General features: G+C 42.6%; 1 protein-coding gene across 1 annotated transcript in view; it reads left to right on the top strand.

The window, feature by feature from the left end:
• TNNI3K (TNNI3 interacting kinase) overlaps positions 1-24954 on the top strand; it is a 278050-nt gene that overhangs the window by 249989 nt on the left and 3107 nt on the right. The window contains exon 24 of the mRNA XM_077333331.1: positions 21925-22004. Within this exon, the coding sequence (XP_077189446.1) occupies positions 21925-22004 (80 nt within the window). The remainder of the gene's footprint in view (positions 1-21924; positions 22005-24954) is intronic.

Below are 24954 nucleotides of genomic sequence, written 5' to 3'. Positions count from 1 at the left end.
GTTGTTGTTGTTAGGTGCGAAGTCGTGTCTGACCCATTGCGACCCCATGGACAATGATCCTCCAGGCCTTCCTGTCCTCTACCATTCCCCGAAGTCCATTTAAGCTCGCACCGACTGCTTCAGTGACTCCATCCAGCCACCTCATTCTCTGTCGTCCCCTTCTTCTTTTGCCCTGAATCGCTCCCAGCATTAGGCTCTTCTCCAGGGAGTCCTTCCTTCTCATGAGGTGGCCAAAGTATTTGAGTTTCATCTTCAGGATCTGGCCTTCTAAGGAGCAAGCAGGGCTGATCTCCTCTAGGACTGACCGGTTTGTTCGCCTTGCAGTCCAAGGGACTCATAGGAGTCTTCTCCAGCACCAGAGTTCAAAAGCCTCAATTCTTTGATGCTCGACCTTCCTTATGGTCCAACTTTCGCAGCCATACATTGCAACTGGGAAGACCATAGCCTTGACTAAACGCACTTTTGTTGGCAGGGTGATGTCTCTGCTTTTTAGGATGCTGTCTAGATTTGCCATAGCTTTCCTCCCCAGGAGCAAGCATCTTTTAATTTCTTTGCTGCAGTCCCCATCTGCATGATCTTGGAGTCCAGGAAAATAAAATCTGTCACTACCTCCATTTTTTCCCCATCTATTTGCCAGGAACTGAGAGGGCCGGATGCCATGATCTTTGTTTTCTTGATGTTGAGTTTCAAGCCAACTTTTGCACTCTCCTCCTTCACCCGCATCAACAGGCTCTTTAGTTCCTCTTCACTTTCTGCCATTAGAGTTGTATCATCTGAATATCTGAGGTTGTTGATATTTCTCCCTGCAATCTTGATCCCAATTTGTGACTCCTCTAATCCCGCCTTGTGCTCCGCATACAAGTTAAATAGTCAAGACTACAGTATACAGCCTTGCCGAACTCCTTTCTCAATTTTGAACCAATCAGTGATTCCATGTTCAGTTCTCACGGTTGCTTCTTGACCTGCATATAAGTTTCTCAAGAGACAAATAAGATGCTCTGGTATTACCATCTATTTAAGACCTCTGTTTTCAGTGGGTTCAGCTTCAGTCAGCTACCCATGAGCCACCTCACCATGACCTCAAAGCATCTGGTCAATGAATCTGGAGGGGCATCTGGTCTGTTGTCCATCAGGAGATAGAATTGGGTATCATCTGCATATTGGTGGCACCTAATGGTGGCACTCCAGATCAGCTGGGCAAGAGAGTGCATGAAGATGTGAAATAATGTTGGGAAGAGAACTTGCTGCCTCTTGCACCCCACTTTGGAGATGGCAGAGATGCGAGTGGGTTCTCTTTGACTGCAACTAGGGCTGAGCACTTTGGCATCCGAAGCAGCCAGCACCGCATCATAGGGGGAAGGGGGAGGTGTGGGTGTCGATGCATTGGTCGATGCACACATGCAGGCTCTGGTGACGGAGTACAACACTGGCCACATCTATGACGGTAACAATGCAGTAGCATGTCTTTTCCAGGGGGGGGGCATTTGATCTCTTGCTAATACTAGCCTCATCCATAGACGTGGCGAAAGAGCTCCATCAAGTGTGGGGAGGGTTTTCTGGGGAAAGAAACCTTCCTAGCCCAGGTTCTAAGAGAGCCGAGCAGCTGATTTTTTTTTGGGGGGGGGGGGTGAGCATGATCAAAAAGAGAGATGTGTCAATTAGAAAACCATTCTCTAGCCTTGAAGGAAACGTTATTTACCTGAGGGAATTGTTTCAAGACTGTGAAGCTTTCCAAGAGGAAAAAAGGATAACTCTCTCTATTATAACTCTGTGCTTCCTGATTAATAATCTATTGGCACTTCATTTATTTAAGAACATCCATCTATTTAAAAAAGTTCAATTTTTTATTGTTCTTCTCCAAAGAGTCACTGGTCTAACCTCTGAGTCAAAACTGTACACCTAGGGCAGAAAGGGGACACGATTTCTGAACCACCCAAGGGACTAGGGTGGGACAATTTGAGAACTATCATCATCATCATGCCTAAGGGTACTTCTGACAACATGCTGGCCCTCTGATTGGCCCTTGCTCCAAGCTGGGCCCACTGCTCTCCCCCCCCCCCAAGCCAGGAAAGGTGACAGGAGATTGAGCACATGCTCCACCAGTCTTCCCCCCCCCCCATGCTGTGAGACATGGTGGGACAGCGAGCACACACTCATCACCAACCTGCCGATCTTCTTCCTCTGTCCCTGTTCTCACCAGCCTCCTAGATGCCAGAACAGCTAGAATCATAGAATCATAGAGTTGGAAGCGACCTCCTGAGACATCCTAGTCCAACCCCCTACACTATGCAGGACACTCACAACTACTAACCGGGGCAGCTGGGGCAGATCAGGACCAGCAGCCCATTTTTTACAACTCGATTTAAATATAACATGCTACTAGGCTGACCAGCAAAAACAAGAGAAGGAAGATTAGGGAACCTCCATATTGTTAAAGAAGAGAAAGTCATGTGTCTTAATCCCCTGCCCCCTTTCATCATATTAAGGTCCCAAAAGGACAGCATCACAACATCATTCACCTCTTCATTTTATTCTCACAACCACATGAGGTAGGTTAGGCTGAAAATATGTGATTTACCCAAGGTCACCCAACTTTGAGTATTTGAATTTGAGTCTTCCAGATCCTAGTCCAGTTCTTAAAACACCACACCACACTGGTGTAGAGAGGTAATTTTAGAATTTGTGAGACCTACATAAAGGGATATTCAGACTTCCTCAGGTGTGTTGTTCGTGGCAGCTGAAATTTTTGAGGCATCTTTGTGTTGCCTGAATATATGTAGAAATTCCGATAGAAATGCAGTTATCTCATTATTTATTTATTTATTTATTTATTTATTATATTTATATACCGCCCTCCCCGGGGGTTCAGGGCGGTTTACATAATAACATAAGAACAATACATGGAACAATATGTACTCCAAAAAAGGGAAGAGACTTGAATTTAGGAAACAAGAAAATTTTATATGAAAGATTAGTTTCCTCCCACAGTGTGACCTTTGACTTTGTTGTTAAATGGCTCTTTTTACTTCAGGGTAAGCAATGATACCACTGACACTAAAACTATTAAATTGCCTCCTACTACTCTTCTTTCAAAACACTGAACAGGACTCTGTCAATTACAGTTTAATTTTGTGTCCTTTACAGTCACCCTTAATATTTACAAAACCATGAAAGAGAAAAGGACGCAGAGAAAGGTTAGCTTAAATTCATGCCCATAACTCAAGGAGAGGTCAGTATCAAGAGGACTGGGAAAGTTAATTTGGTACAGATTTTAAAGAAGTTGCAGTGCTTGGGGTTTTCTTGTTCCCATTTTCTTAGCTATTTTGATAGATGTCTAGTATTTTGTCTCCATTTTTCTCCAAAAGGTCGCTTTTCTTTGGCCAAAGGCAGGATGGATGTATTCATAAATAATTTTAATATGAATTACTATTGTCACTGTGTAACACAGGACACATGAGTACATGGCTGTAAGACTTACTGAAAGGCTCAGGATGAAATGAATTGAAAATTGAACAAAGAACAAGAATCCTGCTGTTTAAGACTAATGATCCATCTAATCCAGCATCCTGTCTCACACAGTGGTCTACTAGTTACTCTAGGGGAAGAACAACAGGGTGCATAGAGGTCATGGCCTTTCCTTGATGGTGCCTCCTGGTACTAGTATTCAGGTGTTTGCTCCAATTCTATAGTTACCATGGCTAGTAGCTACTGATAAACCTATATTCCATGAATCTGTGAAAACCTCTTTTAAAGCTGACCATGCTTGTGGCTACCACTACATCTTCTGGCAGCAAATTCCACATTTTAATCACTCATGCAAAAAAGGATTTCTTTTTGTCCATCATTAATCTACTGCCCAGCTTCAAGGGCTTCCCTTGAGTTCCAGTTGTTTGGGAAAATTAGAAAAAGTTCCCTCTGTCTACTGTTTCTATCCTATGTGTAATTTTTTCAACCTCTATCATATACCCTCCCAAGTTGTCTCTTCTTCTAGACCAGTGGTTCTCAACTTTCCTAAAGCTGTGACCCTTTAATACAGTTCCTCATGTTGTGGTGACCCCCAACCATAAAGTTATGCAAGTGTTCTTTCACAGAAATTAAACTGAAACTGACCAATGGCATGAAGATCCATTGTTCACGATTGTATATAAATTGTTTTTTTCCCCTGGGGTTTCTCAGTTCAGTTCTACCTCTTGTCCCACCGAACTGCGCCATCATCAGGAACACCAGGTGGGAGACTGATCTTCCAACTACAGAGATCAGTTTCTCCTTAAGAAATGCCAGTTGGGAAATTCCAAGGAGTTTGGAGGTAAAACCTTGGGGGGATGGTGAGAGAACTAGTGAGGGAAGCAACCTCAGCAAGGTGTAATGTCATAGAGACCATCCTCCAAAGCACTTATTTTATCCATGATAATTGATTTCTGTCATCTGGAGAGCAGTTGTAATTCTGGGTGATCTCCAACCCCCACCTGGAGCCTGGCAATCCCAGTTCATAGGGGAGGTGCTATTAAATGGTAGCAAGCAGCCAGGCCTAACTGAGTCATGCTTCAAGGACTAGGGTTGCCAACTCCAAGTGGGACCTGGAGATTTCCTATAAGTGCAACTGAACTCCAGACAACAGAGATCTGTTCCCTAGGGGGCGGGGGGGGGGGGAAGGCTACTTTGGAGGGTGGAAGCTAAGCAGGGTTAGTCCTGGTCAGCACTGGGATGGGAGACCACCAAGGAAGTCCAGGGCCACTAATACTAAAAGGCAGGCAATGGCAAACCATCTTGGAACATCTTAACAAGGAAAATGCAGCCACAGCAGGAAGAGTTAAACTGCTGCCCCCTACTGTCCCAGAATTCCTTACCACCCCACTGGATTCTTCCACCATCCCCAGGGGAGTGTACTGCCCACTTGGGGAACCACTAGCTTAAAGTAAGGAGTGGTCCTTTAATCTGTTTTTTTTTTTATGTATGTGTGTATGTATGTCCATATGTATTTATTTAATAAATACATACACACATACATACACACATACATACGCACATACATACATTAAAAAAAAACAGATTAAAGGACCACTCCTTACTTTAAGCTAGTGGTTCCCCAAGTGGGCAGTACACTCCCCTGGGGATAGTGGTAATGACTGGGGAAGGCACTGGCAAACCACCCCATATTGAGTCTGCCATGAAAACGGTAGAGGGCATCACCCCAAGGGTCAGACATGACCCAGTGCTTTCACAGGGGATACCTTTACCTTTTATGTATTTATTTATTTAACTAGCTTCAAAGCCTGTTCATAAGAACGGGCCATGAAAGGGTCCTCCCCGTGAGCTCCCTGGTTGCTTTCCAGGCTGCTGGGAAGTGCTGAGGGCAAGGGGGTGGGGAGTAGAGGGAGAGCTTCCTGGGGGCCTCTGCAAGGCCCCAGGTGTGCTTGCCAGGCCCCCGGGAAGTACTCTGCCCCCCCCCTAACCAGATGGCTTCCAGGTGGACTGGAAAGCACACCCGGGGCCTCTCTTCGAGGCCCCGAGTGTGCTTTCCAGGCCTTCGGGAAGCGCACCCCTTCCCCCTTCCCCCTGCGGCCTCTTACCTGGGGCCCTGCAAGTGGAGTGGTGGAGTCACAGATGTGCCTGGCTCTAACAGGCAGGCATGTCTGTGAGGCAAGGGGTGAGGGCTTGGTGAGGGAGGGCAGGAACTGTAGGGGCAGGGCCAATCTGGCTGCACCCTGATTGGCCCTGGAAAGGCCGGACCATCGGTTCCCCAAGGCTGTTTCACAATTATTAAGAGGCACCAAATGGATCCTATGTAGTTGAATATTGACTCTGTGAAATATATTCAGTTGAGATAACACTATGCCCTGAATCAGTTTGTGAGCTTTATGCCTGCACAAGGATCTGTACCTAGCACCCTCCCAGCCCAAGTTCAACATTCATTACATTGGCTGCCATGGTTGTGATAAATGGGAACTATAGTTTAATTTTCTTCTCACTTTTTAAAGTGATTCTGGCTTATAGCACTTGACTCCTTCTGGCATCCAGACACTGGTACTCCATGTCAGCACACAGCAACTCTGTAACAAAACCAAGCCTGCCAGTCCCTTAAGCAAAACCACTTTGTCTTTTCAACAAAGCTAGAAGGACCTTGAGATAACATTTACATCCAGACTGGAAACACTATCCAACTTTACACAGGCCATTTGCGTTCTACTGACAGTAGCCAGTCACTGAACATAACAGTGTTGAATGGCAAACATTCTGTCACATGGATAACTGATTGAGTTGCCCTTTTTCATTTCACGATTTTATGTTAGCAGAGGTAGATTAACAGGCTTTACTCAGAAAAATACTTGAAAAATAAGTGAAGTTGATGACACGTTACTATACAGTTTAGTGGGATTCTACAAATCTAATTCTATTATCCTGTCAAGTTCTACAAAATAAAGGCCTTGAGAACATTTTAAAGAGAATCCTTAAACAAGGCCAGAAGCTATGAAATCATCTGGTTGCTTTGGCTAGTGACAGACCTTTGTTTTCTTTGGGTCATGTGAAGTAAATAACATCCCCAATGACTAATTACGTTTCCATAAAGTTCAGCTTCTTTCTCAACTTTGAAAAGAGTGTCAGCATCCTGGAACCATGGCTAATGTTTTTTTTAAAAAAAACTTCAGAAGATTTTTCAAGGTTTATGTGAGCAAATTCACTGAAGGCAATGAACATCTGTTTTCCAAAGCACAGATTTTTATGGAACATTTAAAAGCTAACAGCTTTTTCACTCTCTCCATTGAATATCAGTTTTGGTCTGATAAATATAGTCTCACTGTTATGCCTTGAAGAGTTTGAGTAGATTCTGTGTGTGGTAGATCGGACTACTTAGAAATGAGGATGTTTGCTGTACAGTCACCCAGGTTGCTTTATGTGATAAACACACATGCAAAAAATAGCATTAGGTACGATTTCTTTTCAGAGTTTTTTTTCATGGAACAGGGGCATATTGACTATAATGTTTCACTTTAGCTGGACCATGGCTTTGCTTAGAAGTGTAATTTACAGATTTGTTGCCAATGAAAGCTTATTCAGGAAATGTTTAGTTCACCTATACAATGTTCTGTATCATGAGATTTTATGATGGGATCTCTTACAGTAGTTGACAGGGACAACTTTGCTATCATAACATGTTCACAACCATTCCAACTGCCAGGAAATGAAATTTTGAGTAAGAGACTGAAGACTAGAAAGATGAATGAGAAGAAGAGACACAGAAGCACCTGAGGGGCAGGGAAAGAAAAAATCAGCATTAAGGATATGGACTTGAAGAGGCTAAAAAAAGGAGAGGCTAAAAAAATACAAGGAAAACATACACTGGACCTAAGCAGATACATGCTTTTAGTGGGAAACAGAGAAAGACAAGAGTAGTAGTCAGGCAGCATTGGTGATTAATAGGCAGGATGGTTAAAGAAAGTAGAACAGAGTAGGCTGAAAATCAACACTTGAAAAGATTTGTGGTACAGATAAGGAGTTGCTAAATAATAGCAACATTGACTGCAATAACATCAGCTTTATTTTACAAGCAAGGCCCAAGGAGACAATGGATCTACAACAAGCTCTTACACAGAGAAAGGATGTGTACAGTGGTTAAGAAGAGACTGCACACTCACAAAAAATGAAACATGGAAGAAACTGGACTAAGAAGCCAAGGGATATGACAAAACATGTCTACATTTTAATTGTTCTTTCTTGAAGGGTGTAGAAGGACCACTTGGGCAAAGTAGAGTAAAGAGATATTCTTTCAGCACTCATTATGCATTGTCTTAGAATGACCCACTGCTTCAGCCTAAAGCACAATACATTCTGCAATAGTTACTCTGCTATGCTCATGATCCCAACTCCCCTCCCGTTCCTGGGTTTTGTGAAAGAAACACCTGTGTAGACTAAGAAGCATCTCTGTTAAGGCGAAATATATCATGGCATCTCTGACAAGGACTGGGACAGTAGGGATAGAGCTTTCACTACTGCTCCAGCTTCTCATTGGTAAATGAGAAGGTTCATATTTCAACGTTTATCTCTTATAGAGCTACCTAACTATTCTGACACCCTATTAATGTCAAACGTATCTTTTACATAAAGATGTTTGGGTCTCACACACAGACCTTCAGCCTACTGTGCTACTTGGGCTGCTTCTACATGATTTAGAAACCTGAAATTTGATATATAAGTAATTCAAGATAAAGATTACTCTTTGAAAAGCCATCTAGTAAATGGCACAATTATACATCACTTCCTGAAAGGATCTAGTATAACCTAAATTGGACCAGGCTTTTTCACAACACCCAGAAAGCTGAAATTTGGTCCCATGTAGCCTAAGACACCCTAATACCTACAAAAGTCTGACTGGGGGGGATCTTTTTAAAAAAATCTAATTCTCAAACACTGACTATAAGGTTCATCTTGTAACAGAAACCAGCACCACAATACAACATGGAGGGGGAAAACCCTTAGTCTTGATATAATGTTGAAGGCCACCTTTGATCGCTGATCTTCCTTTGTGCCACTGCCCAATCAGCAACAAACTTCTCAGGACTGCTTCCAAGGCTTTTTTCCTCCATTTGTTCTGCTTCTTCTGGCATTTTAACAGGGCTAAACAGTCTTGAGCTCACTTTTCTTTGATTTGCTACACACTGTGATTCACTGCCCAGGCATATCAGTCTCTGTCACACAGCCTCCTTGTCGAACAAATGGCCAGATAATCCTTTGAAGCCCATCTGCTCATATGTGCTCAGCAAGACATTTTCTTTGGATTTCCTATCCTGATTACTGTAGGAGCATCTGTATTTTTAATACACACTTTATGGAGTTCTCAGACCTCAAATAAGAAGGCCACATTGAAGATGGGATTCCAAGTCTGTACACATACTGTTTGAAATAGCATAGCAGGCCCTCCTCAGTCAGCAGCCTCCAGTAGTAACATTCTAAGTTTGCTAACCACCCAGCTGTTTTCAGTCTAGAAGCCATGGCCACTGGCTTGGTGCTAATGAGAGTAAACTGTGAACGATCATTGCATCATTCACAGTTCTCTCTCTGAGATGGAGCACAGCAGATGCACAGGGAACCTGCTGTTTGGGAAAAGCATCATCTCTTTTTATGCACCAGCATCCCCACCCTGGCCCAACACACACATTAGCCTGTAGCCTTACAAGGACAGAAGCCAGGGGACAGCATTTCATAGCACATGCTTTTATAGTGAGCCTTAAAAGTGCTGCGTGGCAGGCTTTAATGAACCACAAGAAGCCAGTCACTATTGAAAGGCAGTGGGCTCAAGAGCACCAAGAAGCTTGTTTAGCAGCAGGGAGACTAGCTTGCAACAGCTCCGCTTTAAGAGCCGCCGCCTGTACTTTCGACATGCCAGACTCCAAATGAGGCAGCTGTTCCAAACAGGTATAAATAAAAGATGTGGTGTTCCTATGGGAACCTTTGGCATATTGGATTACCTATTCCCCTGCTAGAGTTTCCTTTCTGTTAAGTTTCTTTGTGAAAATCCTATACTTTGGCGTGTGCTTTTACAACACTGAATGTGAAGTTGTTTATTTCTAACTTTATATCTGTGGCCATGATGATTTTCTCTCTACAGAAGTACCCCTTTACTAGACAGTGTGGAGACACCAACTGACCATCCTGTTATAATACCTCCTATGAACTCTTGAATCCAGAGTGTCAGTGCCCTCATAGAGGGAAAATAAAGGGCTGTGGCTCAAGAGCATAATACATACCTTGCCTGCAGGAAGGGTCAACTTCAATCCTTGGACTTCCAGTTAGAGTAGATTATTATTATTATTATTATTATTATTATTATTATTATTATTATTATTATTATATTTATATTTATACCCCGCCTCCCCCCGAAGGCTCGAGGCGGCTTACATAAACCCGTCCCCTAAAACCATAAAATGACAATAAAAACCAATGATTTACAATAATTGTAACAGCGATGGCGTAGCCTACTCATTTGCTCTCCGCATCCTCATCTACCGTGGGGGGTGACGCTCTCTACCGCCAGTTTGTGAGGGGAGGGCTGATCTTCTTTCCGCCCGGCCTCAGTTATAAGCCTGGCGGAAGAGCTCCGTCTTACAGGCCCTGCGGAATGCTGGTAATTCCCGCAGGGCCCTCAGCTCTTCCGAGAGCTCATTCCACCAGGTTGGGGCCAGGACCAAAAAGGCCCTGGCCCTAGTCGAGGCCAGGCGGGCTTCCTTGGGGCCGGGAACGACCAGTAGGTTAGCCCCCGCAGAGCGTAAAGCCCTGCGGGGGATATAGGGCAAAAGGCGGTCCCTCATATATGCTGGGCCTAGACCACGGATGGCCTTAAAGGTCAAAACCAAAACCTTGAACCTGATCCGGAAGGCGACCGGTAACCAATGCAGCTGCCTCAGAACTGGCTGGATGTGAGCCCTCCATGGTGTAGCTGTGAGGACTCTAGCAGCCGCATTTTGGACGAGTTGCAGTTTCCGGATCAAGCCCAGAGGCAGGCCGGTGTAGAGCGAGTTACAGAAATCTAGTCTAGAGGTGACCGTCGCATGGATCACTGTGGCCAGGTGTTCAGAGGACAGATAGGGCGCTAGTAGCCGAGCCTGGCGAAGATGGAAAAATGCCCGGCTAGCTACCTGTTTAACCTGTGCCTCGAGTGTTAGTGAGGCATCGATGGTCACCCCTAAATTCCTGGCCTGAGATGCGATATTAAGTTGTGTCCCGGCCAGAAAGGGTAAGTGCGCTTCCTGATCTGCCCCCCTACGGCCCAACCACAGAACCTCCATCTTGGAGGGGTTGAGTTTCAGGCGACTCTGCTCGAGCCATCCAGCTACGGCTTCCAAACATCTGGCAAATGGATCTGGGGGGGAGTCCGGGTGGCCATCCATGAGGAGAAAGAGCTGGGTGTCATCAACATACTGGTGGCAACCCAGCCCATAGCTCCGTACCAGTTGAGCCAGAGGGTGCATAAAGAGGTTAAATAATGTAGGAGAGAGCACCGAGCCCTGTGGGACCCCACAAGGGAGCCGGTAAGGGCCCGATACTTCCTCTCCCACGGCTACCCTCTCTGTCCGGTTTTGGAGGAAGGAGCGTATCCAGCGTAACGCTGTACCCCTTATCCCCGTACCGGCAAGGCGGCTCGCTAGCAGCTCGTGATCGACCACATCAAACGCGGCCGACAGATCTAAAAGAACTAGCACAGCAGAGCCACGTTGGTCAAGCTGGCGACGGAGGTCATCCAACAAGGAGACCAATGATTGGGAGGTGCTATGGGTCAGTAGTAGAGCATCTTCATGGCACTCAGAAGGTCCAAGATTTAATCTCCAGCTATGGTAGGTGATGTGAAAGACCTGTACTTGAGACCCTAGGAAGCTACTGCCAGTCAAGTAGACGGTACTGACTTCAATGAACCAGTGGTCCAGCCCACTGTAAGGCAGCATTACGTATTCATGTGATGGACAAGAAGTCTTAGTATTGGGTTTTTATTCTGTTTATTCTCCAAAACAGCTCAGGGCTGCATGCATGGGGCCCTCACTCTTTTATCCTTACAATAGCCTTGAACATAAGCTAGATTGAAAGAATCTGGCCAGTTCAAGGTTAGTCAATGAGCTTTATAACAACATGGGGATTGGATCCTGGGACTTCCCAGCTGTAGTAAAGCACTCTAGCCACTTCACCACATTGGTTGCTTCATGTGTTCACATTTACTTACATTATAATGTGAATATAAGTGCTGAGCATGTCATCTTTCTCTTCACAGTTGGTAAGCTTAGACTGTAGATGCCCCCAGCATCAATTATTGTGACTCCTCTGTTGCACTGCTATTATTGAAGGCAAGAGAATCTCTTGCCTTCAATAATAGCAGTGCAACAGAGGAGTCACAATAATTGATGCTGGGGGTGTCTACAGTCTAAGCTTACCAACTGTGAAGCTTACTACATAAGCAGGTGGCCAGCTTCACAGTAAAGGCACGGGGATTCGGTTGTTCTGAGTAAGCCATGTGGGGAAAGGTAGGGAGTCAGGAGCAGGATTATGCTTCCCTAAAAATGCCCCCCCCCCGATTAGTAGTAATTATAGTCAAAGTTTATATTAAGTAAATATATAGTATTGCTTGTTTTTTTTACCAGGACCACATGGTGGAAAAGAGAGAAGAAAAGTGCCAAAGCTACCTTGTTCTACAAGAAAAGCCAGCTTGGTGTAGTGGTTAGGAGTGTGGACTTCTAATCCAGTGAGCTGGGTTTGATTCTGCACTCCCCCACATGCAACCAGCTGGGTGACCTTGGGCTTGCCATGGCACTGATAAAGCTGTTCTGACCGAGCAGTAATATCAGGGCTCTCTCTGCCTCACCTACCTCACAGCGTTGTGAGGAAAGGGAAGGGAAGGCGACTGTAAGCCATTTTGAGACTCCTTTGGGTAGAGAAAAATCAGCATATAAGAACCAACTTCTTCTTCTTCTGATAAGCAAGACCAATTTCTTGACAAAGGGCCATTTAGTTTGGACCTCAAGATCAATGGAGGACACCACTTGAGTTACCTTGGTCATACCTAATCTTTATATCTTGTCTGCAGTTCAACAAGTTTCATTAGTTGAGTCTATTTATTTTAGCATGGGTACATCTACTTATTAAGGAAAAAAGAGCACTTTTGTATACAAGTGAAACTAACAAATATCTGTAAATTTCTATACTTTTCAGTTAACATTGTCAAATTCTGGAGAAACTTGCTGACAATTTACAAAAGGCTTTGTGTGAATGCCCGTAAAACTGTAGCAGAAATGGAGTTTGAGATAAATTACTTTCGGGTCAATGCTTAAATGCAAGTCCAAAGAAAACTGTAATTGTATGTTCAGATGCAAGCTCAGTGCACTTTTAAAAATCTGAGATAAGAGTATAAATGACTCACTAATATACTAATTCTACTCTACTTGAATGTAACTTGCTTTCAGAACTAATTAGTCCAAGGTTTTTCTTACCAGCGTCAACACACTGTGGAACAAACCTCATCGAAAGGAGGTATCAGTCCCAATAGAGAGGTGCCTCTGTGGCGAAGTTCAGTTTTGGCTGATAGATCTAACTGGTCATTAGTCAGGAATCATCTTCATTAATTTTCTAGTGCTGAAGCTTATTTTATTGGAATGTGCTGGGTTTGTTTATTGTGACATTCCCAGCATGAATTTAAATAATTCCTTGAAGTTCTTTCTTCTGTCTTTAAAAAAAAACATGTCTTGCATGCTATTTCTTAGTCAGATAAAACATTTTTTAATTTATTCATATCTGTGAAGTAACGTAATTCTTTGCTGGCAAAGTGATCAGGCTCAAAAATCTTCATGGTACATTATTCTAGGGACCACCATACACTTCTTGGAAACATTTTATGGTGGTCTGGACATGGATAACGCGAGGCAACCCTAAGAACAGATTCTTAACACCAAAATGTTGGTCAGGCCAGAAGACCAGTAATGTATGTCTGAGCTTTCCTCACTTCTCTAAAATATCAATCACTTCTTACAGTTCAGCCTTAAACAGAATTTAGGGTTGCCAAACTCCAGGTTGGGCCTGGAGATCTTCCAGATAACAGAAATCAGTTCCCCTGGAGAAAATGGCCACTTTTGGAAGGTGGACTCCATAGCATTATACTCCACTGTGGTCCCTTCCTGTCCTAAATCCTGCTTACTCCCAGCTCCACCCCAAAGTCTCAAGATGTTTCCCAACCCAAGAGCTGGCAACTCTAACAGAATGACAGCCTTCTAAATCCATTTAAGTCAATAAGCTGAGAATTGTGCAACTCTGCTTAGGATGGCGCCATCAGATAGTACTATGAAAATAGCAGCAAAATATCGTCTCATTCTTGAACCAGTACTACTTTGCACGTCTGAAGGCCTTTTGCACAAATGAGCCAAAGAGCGTTCTCTCTCTGTCATAAGCAGGCGTTTGGAAAGCCAAGACACTCAAATCATATTCCTCCCTCAAGGTGAAACATTTTTTAAACAACATGTCAGTGCTTCCTGCTGATTTAAGTGGAAAATTCCCTGTAACTATGTTTAGAATCATAGAATCATAGAGTTGGAAGGGGCCATACAGGCCATCTAGTCCAACCCCCTACTCAACACAGGATCAGCCCTAAGCATCCTAAAGCAGGATCACAGCTAGAGTCCCTGAGCCAACTAAAGTTGTTACACTTAAGGCTGGGGTATGCCTTTGCTGATAAGGTGCTGATAAAATTCATTTGCAGGCCGAAGTATCAAGTCATAGTGACTTGAGGTGGGTGGGGACAGATTGGAAATATGATCTGACATTTCCAAAGGAAAATGTTTTTGTTCCTTATGCGCTTACATGAAAGTGCCATTATTTTACCTTATTGGGCCTTAGTTTTGCTATATGCAGACTCAGAATAATATTGAGCTTTCCTAATAAGTCTTTTGAGGCCACAATCCATCAGTTATCTGTTAGCAGTAATATTCTGCCTTAGCCATTATGGCATAGCCATTGATAGACCTACCCTCCATAAATTTGTCCAATCATTTATAAAATCTGTTTTACTGTTGTCAAATAAATGCAGGAAGGGTGATGGTGAGGCACTAACAGTGTCCTATCCCTTTAACTGAAGTTTAATTTGTGCGAGTGGGCAGCTAAGCTAAATAATTTCTTCTGATAACTTCTACAGCTCAACTTGCTATAATAGGGGGTGGCAAGAGTGATCCGTTTCAAAAGCCATATTGCCAACATACAGCATTTATGGGAAGCCCATTCTTGCCTACAGTATCATTCTGAAAAACAGACGAAATTCTGTAGATTCTGTATGAGTAGTTTTTTATAAACTTGTTTCTGTGGAGTTAAGATATGCCTCGATATGCCTCGATATGAGGCAGGCTAATTCTCTTTTCTAAGCAGAAGAAGGACTTAAATTAACTCAAACTAATTAGTAATAGCTCTTACTGCATTTGTTTTGGTTTTCGGAGATAAGAGATAAGAGCCGTGGGTGGGAAGATCTCGCGAGAATTCTGTTCCAGTACGAGACATTGCTTTAATATCAAAGCAGACTGTTGCTTTCATTAGGACTCTGTAGGACCTCTACTGGTTATTTGCAAACTTGCCTAAGACTAACAAAATTCTAAGCCTAGAACATGTCTATGCTAAAAAAAATTGCTCATCTAATAGAGAAACAAACTCAAGATCTGAAAGCATTTACAGATGGCTTGCTTAAAAATATGCTCATGGAGTTCAAAGGCGTCAAGGAAGAAGTCTCTAACAGGAATGATGAATCAATAACAGTGGCTGATGATAGCTCTAAACAAGGTGGAAAATTACCAGCAGAAGAGAAATTTGAAACTATGGAGATGGAAAAGGGGATGTCGGAGCTTTGCAGCCTAGATAAGGACACCCTACCTAAGAAGACATACAGCCACTCCAAAGCAACAGTACACAAGAACCAATCAAAAGATATATGGATCTGCTGTGAAAGTAATCGATTGAAAGGAGCTTCTTGGAAAAAAAACTGTACTGATATTGGAGCCCAGGGGGTACAACTGTTTCAAGATTCACCGATGTATACTCTGAGGGAAAGACTACGACTGCACTTTCTAAGCCAAAGGCCAACTGGACAGAACATAAGTCAATGGGAACAACAAGATGCAACAAGCCTCGATATGAGACCCCCTTAAGAAGCTTGGGGAACGGAAATGAGACACAGTGGTTGAAATTCTTTTCCTCCTTTTCCTTTTTTCCGTAGGCATATAGGCAATATAACTAGTTAAGAAGTTAATCTGGGGTCTAAAATCTTCTAAGTAAGCTGAATTTATATTATTAAATCTAACTTCGTAGTGTCTACCAGCCCAAAATTAAAGCTTAATTAAAAGGAGACACTTAATGGAATGGGTTTATACTACCATGTAAGTGTGGGGTCTTAGATTTCCTATGTTAGCTGAATTTGAATTATTTAACATATCTCTGTAGTGACTCTCAGCTTAAACTTAAAGCATAACTAAAAGGAGGCACCTAACTGAGGAGATGTAAATGTAACTAATGAAGACTTTATTTTACTAACTAATGAAGACTCTATTTTATCATTTTTTGTATTAATAATGTATATATTAATAATAATAACTAAGTAGGCTTTTATTTTTTCCTTTTTTCTTTTCCCTAGTGGAAATGTGGATGGCTCTAAGACCACGTTAAGTATAAATTTTTTATGATTATTAAAATTGTTAAAAACTATGCAAACAAATGTTGAAACGATGGTAACAAAGTAGACTTCTCTTTTTAAATGTGGTGGAAACGTGAAAAAGTTTATAAGCTTTGGTAAAAGTCCATAATATTGTAGCCATGTGGAGTCTTATAATCTTAAATGAAGAGAAGAGGGTTTTCAAGAACAATGGGGCCCTTATCTGATTTACCTAAGAAAATAAGTTAAAAGGGGATTGAAACGGGGTATCAAGTGTATCAAACGAAGAGCATAATCTTTTTCTTTCTGTATCAATAATGTAGATTACTTGCATTGTATTATCTTTAAATATTACAAAAGGGGATTGAAACGGGGAACTAAATGTATCAAATGAAGAGCATAACCTTTCTTTTTCTGTACTAACAATGTAGATTGCCTGTATTTCATTATCTTTAATCCTGGAAAATAAAAATAAAAATCTTATATAAAAAAAAGAGATACCATGATCTTATACAATTTGAAATAATTTAAAAGCATCATTCTGAGCAGTGAACTGCTGGGATCTACTGTTTCAATTTAATTAAGTTACACTTTTAGGCTACAGTCTTAAGTACAATTACTAGGGAGTAAGTCCCATTGAATTCAGTGGGCTTTACTTTTGAATATGCATGCCTAAGATTGCACAGTTACCATCCATACTGTCAATGACTTTCAGCCTGAACCTGCAGATGTTCTGAATTTATTACTTAAATGTTGTGTGTCTACTTTGTGTCCATTGAGAATTCCATATCTAGGACCAGATGTCTATTTGAACACACAGTGACTACTTTTTAAGTGGTTGGGCTTCTCCCAACAGCTTGCCCTACAGACCATGGCATGTTTCATTGCATTGTTCTGAGATGTTGTCATATGCATGCACGGAGTAGGACCAAAGTATGTTGGATCCCACCTGCACCTAAAATAAAATTTCCCCCCCTTAAAATAAAATTGAAAACTTTTCTTTAAGGTGCATGATATTCAATTTTAAAAATAAAAACTCGTTTTTAGGAGTATTTGAGCTTTTTTTAAAAAAAATCTGTGGTGGCTGCTGTCACTCCAGAAGTAATAGTGCTTTAAATTTCACCCAGCTGACCTATCCTTCTCTGACAATCCAAAATTTCACTGGCTCAGGATAGATTTTTTTAACAAGATCTCCATTGTCTGTATCAGGCTAAAGATATTGTGACAAATAATGCTCTAAAGGGTCAAGATACAACTTAAAGACATTTTTATTTTAAAAAATAACTTTAATTAAATGGTAATGAATAACACTATGTACCTTGTACACTTCAGTTACTAACAATTTGTAGACACTAAAATACACATAGACAGTTGAGCTTGGCAGCAACATTATAAATATTCTCAGGAAATCACCAGTTTTATATTTGCTCCTTTGAACCCTGGACATATGTCAGACCTACCTACCGAATATGGCTGACTAATATTGTTATAACTATCTGTCTGTTTATCTCAGTGTTTCTTAATATTTTTACTATCAGGAAACCTCTGAAACATTCTTCAGGTTGAAACATTCTTCAGCAGTGGCATGGTTGTGCAGAATATGGTTGGGAAGCATAGTTGTGTAACCGCCCACACAGGGCCCTTTCCCTTCCCATCCCCTCTAGGTTCGGCTTTGGCTGTATAAGGTCATATCACCTGCTAAATGTTTAGCAAATTTTAAAAATATATTTAAAAAATTAACTTCTGAAAATGTATAAACTGGGGGATTAAAAACAAAGAAACCGAAATAATAGAAGTGTTACTTGTAACTCTGAAAAACAAATGCCCTCTTTGGCTGTTGCTAGGCAACCACAAGTATTGCCAAATTAAGTCTTGGCTTCTGTCAATAAAAGGCAGGAGAAATAAAATTGCTGGGCTTCCCTGACGTCGTGAGGCGGTTGGGCCAGGAAAACGGCTCCTCCCACCAAGTGACGCGTCTTCAGGCGCCCTAAGGGGGAAAAAAGGCCGAGCAATGTCAGGCCATCCGTTTAACTGACGCCTAGCTCAGCCATGCCCCCTGTTGCCATGCCAACACACACCCTGCCCAGAGAATTCCAGGGCTGGGAGTTCTCTCTCACCAGCCACGTCCTTGTCGGCGTTCCTCCCCCGCAGCAGCAATGGCCCCCTTTAGATGAGTCTTGGGGGCTTTTTCTGTTTCTGCATGATGTTGGCACTGGTGTGAGGCCATCCCAGCCCTGGCCCAACTCAGACCCTCATTTGCCTTATGGCAAGGGAATGTGGATAAATCCTTTCTGTCCCGGATGTCAATGGGTCCTGTGTTAGGCTGGGCCATGCAGCTGCAGAAGATTTGGGTTGTCCTGGCCCAGCTCCTTCACACTTGTGCCAGAGTATGGCATCCTGGAAGGGACAAAAAAAAATGCCACAGGCAGCTCTGCCGCTCTGTGCAGTGCAGTGGTGCTGCCTGGGGCATTTTTCTTTGTTTTAAGAATGCGATATTGCTACCATGTTCTTAAAATGTTTAAAGGCCCACGCTGTTCCACAGCATGGTGGAACCTTGCCTCCCCAGCTGCGATGCACGAGCACAAATCTGGGGTAGACATGGTGCAGCAGGCCAAATGTTCCCCCATGCGGGAACAGGAAGAGGCAAGGCAACCTGCCCAGGCCCAAACAGCAGGCAGCAGCCTGGCACAATAGCCTCAGTGTCATAAAGGTCACTCTGAGGCCCTGCTGCTTACTACTATTCAACAGCAGACATTTAATGACAGGCAGTCTGGTGCAGTGGTTGGAATTGCACACTAGGATCTCGATGACTCAGATTCAAATCCCATTCCACTGTAGAAGCTCACTTAATTACTTTGGATTCATCATGCACACTCAAGCTAGCCTACCTCACAGGATAGTTTTACAGATAATATGTAGGAAAGGGGAATAATGTAAACTGCTTTGGGTCCACATTGTGGAAAGCAGCAAGATATAAATGAAGTAATGAAGGAAGGAGAAAACCTGAAGACAGCTGGCCAGATAAAGGTGGGTGGGAAGGAGAGAAGGAAAAGGGAAGAAGCTATGGGTTTACTGGGAAGGGAAAGAAGTATAGTGATGAAAGGAAAATGAGATTTCCCCCACATGTTTTTATGGCACCCTACTTTGTATGTATGTGTGTGTGTATGCCTATTTTGACTAATATCAGTGCTGCATTGACTGAATTTTATATTTGACCTTGACCCTCATTAAAAGTTGTTCCCTGCATATGCTTTAGCTACTATACATTAGTTTTCATTTAGGTAAATGTGACTCTGAATTAGTGACAGAGATGAAGCAGGGCTTCTCTAAATAGCTTGAATGAATAAATGGATTTTATTAAGCAAATAAATGAACAAACTATTTCAGTTCAGCAGAGATCCTGCAGCACTATCAATATGAATTTCTTCTGCCTCTTACCACAGAGTGGAAATACATGACATGCAAAACATGGGTGAAGAACATCTTGAATGCCATATTGCACTGTATGTGTGTTTTTCTTTTGGATTATAACTAGGATTTACATTAAAGCCTAGTCTGTACAATTGTGGCAATTAAAATAATTGCTTATTTCTAGAAGCCCACTTGTTTAAAAACTGCTGAATATTTGTTGGCAAATATTATTAGCTAATTAAGGGGCATGTGTATGGAGTTTAAACAAAAGCTTTGCCAAAGAGTAGGACAAGGATCCAAAGAACTATGAAATTAATTGTCCCCAAATGACTTCTGTGTTTTGAGCAGCCATGTGATAAGTTATTTTTGAAACAAGGGAGAGAGGATTCTACCTTTTTTACAAAAGAGCAGAAACTCACTCTGGTTGGAGTGGCCTTGCAAAAAAGCTTTTTCTGACACACATGAGAATACACTCTGAGTACAGAACTTAATGATAGCGAAGAGTGGTGACTTTAGGGACATAACATAGGAATTGGTCTCCAGAAAGGATATATTTTATACAGATTGGTTGGAGCCATGTTACAGTCCTCACTCAACCATTCAGCTACACATTATAGAGAGTGCTATACAGTGTATTATTATAATTTTGACCACTGAGAAAGACCCGGAAGGGTCGAAATGCATTTGGTCCTATGTGTTGTTAGTTCGGTATAGTTTTTAAGATGTTTTTATTCTGTTTTTAACAGTGCACTATAATAAATAATTAACAAGTTTTACATTATTTTTATTGTTCAGCTCAACTTTTGAGTTCCTACTTGAAAAAAAGACCAACACAGTTCTTTGGACCCCAACATTATTAAAGTACCAGAGCAAACAATTACTACCAGGAGGGAAACCCAATTTTGTCATATCTTAGAAGCTAAGTATGAGACTCTGCAGAGGAAGGCAGTGGCAAGTTGCCTTAAAAGCCCCTTGTTGGGATTGCCTACACACAACGATGTATAGCTGGATGGACAAAAGTAGTCAGATATTATCGAAGCAACACAGTGTTAATTTCCAAAATTATCCTGTAGATGGGACTGCTATTGAAAAATTATCAAAGGGGAAATATTGTTTTTTGTGCAATATAATTATTACATCCAGAGATATTTTAAACAAAGAAACTAGGTGACATTAGAGTCTGCCAGGATCAAGGGAAAGGTAAATATTAACAGTGCAATACAATGAGGGTCCTCAACAGTAAATATATTTATGTGGCATTAACTTCATTTGTTTAAAGGGAATTTATATCAAGGATACAGCTCCAGTACTCCTACTAGAAAAACCAGTCAAATTAAAATACAGAATTCTTACCTGCCATCAGTTAGAAATTGCCTGTGTCGAAATCACCAAGAAAAATACATTTCTGGAAATAACCTTGGATTTGTCCTTTCCACCACAACTTCATGAAAGTTACTTCCAGTTTGATTTTTTGAAACCAGTTCAAATAACTGTATGCTTTACCATAAAATAGAAGAGACATACTTTTATGAAACTCCTAGATGTTAACAAGCAGTTGGGGCCGTCTCTGTTCACTGGAAATACTCAGCAGCATCTGTTTGCTGGTCATCTGAGAAGATCTGATAGGTGCAGACTTAACCTGATAGTTTCTGAGGATAAAGGAACATATTTACAGCAAGCAACATTAGGATTCACTTCAGAAAGGCAATATTCACTTTCTCAACAAATATACATCAACCTGATACCACAGGTGCAAATAAAATGTTTCTAATATACTGGGACTTGTTACCTAGAAGAAGAAGAAGAAGAGTTGGTTCTTATATGCCGCTTTTCCCTACCTGAAGAAGGCTCAAAGCGGCTTACAATTGCCTTCCCTTTTCTCTCCCCACAACAGACACCCTGTGAGGTGGGTGAGGCTGAGAGAGCCCTGATATCACTGCTCTGTCAGAACAGTTTTATCAGTGCCATGACAAGCCCAAAGTCACCCAGCTGGTTGCATGTGGGAGAGCGCAGAATCGAACCCGGCATGCCAGATTAGAAGTCCGCACTCCTAACCACTACACCAAACTGGCTCTCCTAAAGGTACTACTAAAGTCAAAAGCATACTAAGTGATGGGGGAAAGCTAAAGATTTATATGATGTTATTTTGGAAATGCTCTTCCTCTGGGTTTATGTCTGGGTCTGTTTCTGTGTGCCTGTATGTACACACTATGCTCCTTCCAGTGCAATGTTTTCTTTTTAAAAGTTATGTTTAATATAGAGGTCACTGAGTTTCTCTTAAAGCATATTGTGTATGCAAAAAAAATGGAAAGAAAGCTTCTTTATTCCAATTATATGTAATCCCATCTATTTTACAGCACTGGGCAACATCCTTCACAGGGACTTTCATTGGAAGAGATGAGGAGAAATTTTCAGTATCCACCTATTGACCGAAATGGTAAGTTCTCAGATTACCAAGATCAATTCTGTTAATGGACTGATCCATTTTCTTTATAATGAAGCAGATGCTACTTAGTCATGAAAGTATACTGAAAATTGTCAGAACAGTTTCATAATAATGTCTGCGGATTTTGCTGCTGCTACTAACTGGAAAAGTAAAATAGGTAATAACATTCCAAAATTCACAAATCTAACCAAACCTAACATTCTTTGGTTCAATGAGACTGTTATGTGATGTAAGTAAGTATGAAATGCTATTTAGAATCTAACTCTGTTCTCACGACAGGATAACATAATCAGCATGACTTTTCACTTGTGGGGATTCCTCGATGCTTGGGTGGAGTTGGATGGGGCTAACAAGAAGTCACTTTTAATTACTTCTTTTCACAACTGGGAAGGTGTCTGCCATTAATCACTAACTTTACATTTTTAATGTTCCAATGTTTTTGTAAACAACAATTGAACCCATAGTATTGATTGGCTTTTCTAACAACGAATTACCATCCTTAAACCGCTCCTGAGGAGCGGATTAAATAAAAGGGTAAGGGCTGTCGGGGAGGACTTAGGGCGGGCCCTGTCCGGGATAAAAACTCGGAGGGCCCAATCAGGAGCCGCGAAGCCTGGCCGGCCGCAGACTCACCTCACAGATTGCGCTCACAGCCCGTGGGTTAAGTCCTCCAGCCCTGCCACACCTCCATCTTCAGCAAGGAGCAGGGGCGCCACGTCAAAGACATGGCGTCCCTGTTCCTTTCCCACCCCGGGGACCCTGGGTATTGGCCAGGAGCCGACATTGCTCGCTGGCTTCTCCCTCCGGCCTAATGATGTGGTAGGCGCAAAGCGCCTCCTGATCTGCCCCCCTCCCACTTCGGCCACGTGGCTCCAGCTGCCTGCATTCCAGCCGCCACCATTCCATCCATCCCCACCCGCGCTGCTCGCCGCTTGCCCGCACGCCCACAAGGGCCCCGCCACTCCGACCGTGGAGGCGCTGCTGCCTGCAGCTGCCCTGCCACCTTCAGCCACCCACACTAACCTCACGCCTCGCTGCTGGCCCGCATGGCCGGGAGTGGCCCGCCACCACCAGCCACGCTGTCTTCGCTGTTGCCAACCAGCCGTGCCTGGAACTGCTCACACGCCGGCCCACACTCGTGCCGCTGGCTCCTGCCACGAACCAGGTCGCCGCACCCAGCCACCCTGTCCGGACACAGCCCGGACCTCGCGCGCCCCCGTAGGAGCTGGTGCCACCAGGGCCGCCCGCCCCACATCTCCAGGTAGGCCACCGAGTGGGGAGTCCACTGCACCACACACCCACGACCCCAACTCCACAGCCACACTAGCGCCCGCTGTATTGGCACTACAGCGGGCTTAGTTTCTAGTACTGCATATTTTGACTTATGATGCTGTTTACTAATTTGCTACTAATTTACTTTCACCTTATATCTGCAATCTTATGATCCTTGTTCCATTGTCTGAGTGTGCATGTACACGAAAGCTCACATCTTGAATAAATCTTTGTTGATCTTAAAGGTGCTATTGGACTCAAATTAAGATTCTTTGAGTACATTTCATCGGTTCCATGTACATCTGAAAGCAAGCTTGATATATTGCATTATTTAGATTTACATAGCATATTTTAAATGCCCATCTAAAAATGTAATGAGAGCATGACAGACATGACTTTGGAAACATGATGCCAGTTTCATAGGTATATGGGCTGGATCATATAACTCCACTGGGTGAAGATGTTTTCTTTAAATGGAACAAACTTCTTCTGCCAGAGTAAGTCTCCTTCTGCTAGAACAACGGCCCTTAGATAACAGAAAATGATTATAGAATCAGATCCACCATCATATATTGTTATTAACATCTAAGGTTCATGCGAACACACCCATGTTTGAGCTTGGAGTGTAAAAGGACATAGGATAGTCATTATAGTTGTATTCAGCTGTACTGGGTGATTCTTACGTGAAGCAAATAGAATCTGGCATTCTTTGAACCACTACTCAGAATGTCTTCCAATAATTTTTTTTTGTCATAGTAGCCTCTACATTGTTTTAGCTCTCCTTCAGATTTCTGCAGTCCAGACTCTATTGCACTGTTTTATTGGATGTCCCTTGCTGTTGACTGTATTTCACTCAGGCCTGATTCTCCATGATATAGGTGGACTACATATAACATATATAAATAAATAAGGATGCTAGTGGCTGGCACACCAAAAAAAAAAAAAATTAAACAGAAATACTTCATATATCCTAGATGTGCTTTTATTATCTTTAAGGCCATTCACAGTCTGGGCCTGGCATACCTAAGGGACTGCCTCTACGAATATGTCCCTCCAAAAGCATTACATTCTGCTCGTCCCAACAGGAGATAAGAGATAGATGAGCTCACCTAGCTCCTACCAAAGCTCCTACAGCTGTAATGTTGAACCCCAAGCAGCCAGTCCTAGCCCCCCTTTGAGATATAGACATCTTCCCGGGTGGAATATGCCTCCTGCCAAAAGGAAATGTTGGGATGATGGATCAAGTGACCTTGACAAGGTCTCACCTCTCTCCTGACCCCACCCACCTTGTCAGACACCAAATACCCCACCAGTAGCACCTCTATAGCATATCAGATCCCAAATGCTGTATGCTGGGGAGTTAAGAAGACAGAGACCACAGGTCACACTTTACCATTCATGTTAAATCCATGTTCCTGTGAGTGCCAAGATCATTCTCACACAGTTGGATGAAAAATGCATTTGAGGGCTTACTCCACTGAATATAAGGAAGACTCATGGGCATAAGTGAGTCTCAAAACATTCCCTCACACCAATCCAGTTGATGCATAGTGTTCCAAAATCAGGTGCCTATCTCAGCTAGTTGACACTGCATAAACTTCAGCCCAGTGCACAATGCTGTGCCCAGAGATCTACAGATTTTAGAGGAGACCCTGAAACTAGAACAGGA

This window comes from Paroedura picta, chromosome 4 (assembly GCF_049243985.1).
Source record: "Paroedura picta isolate Pp20150507F chromosome 4, Ppicta_v3.0, whole genome shotgun sequence".
Lineage (NCBI taxonomy): Eukaryota > Metazoa > Chordata > Lepidosauria > Squamata > Gekkonidae > Paroedura > Paroedura picta.
Note: the sequence above shows the minus strand (reverse complement) of the source record. Positions and strands in the feature narration are given on the sequence as shown.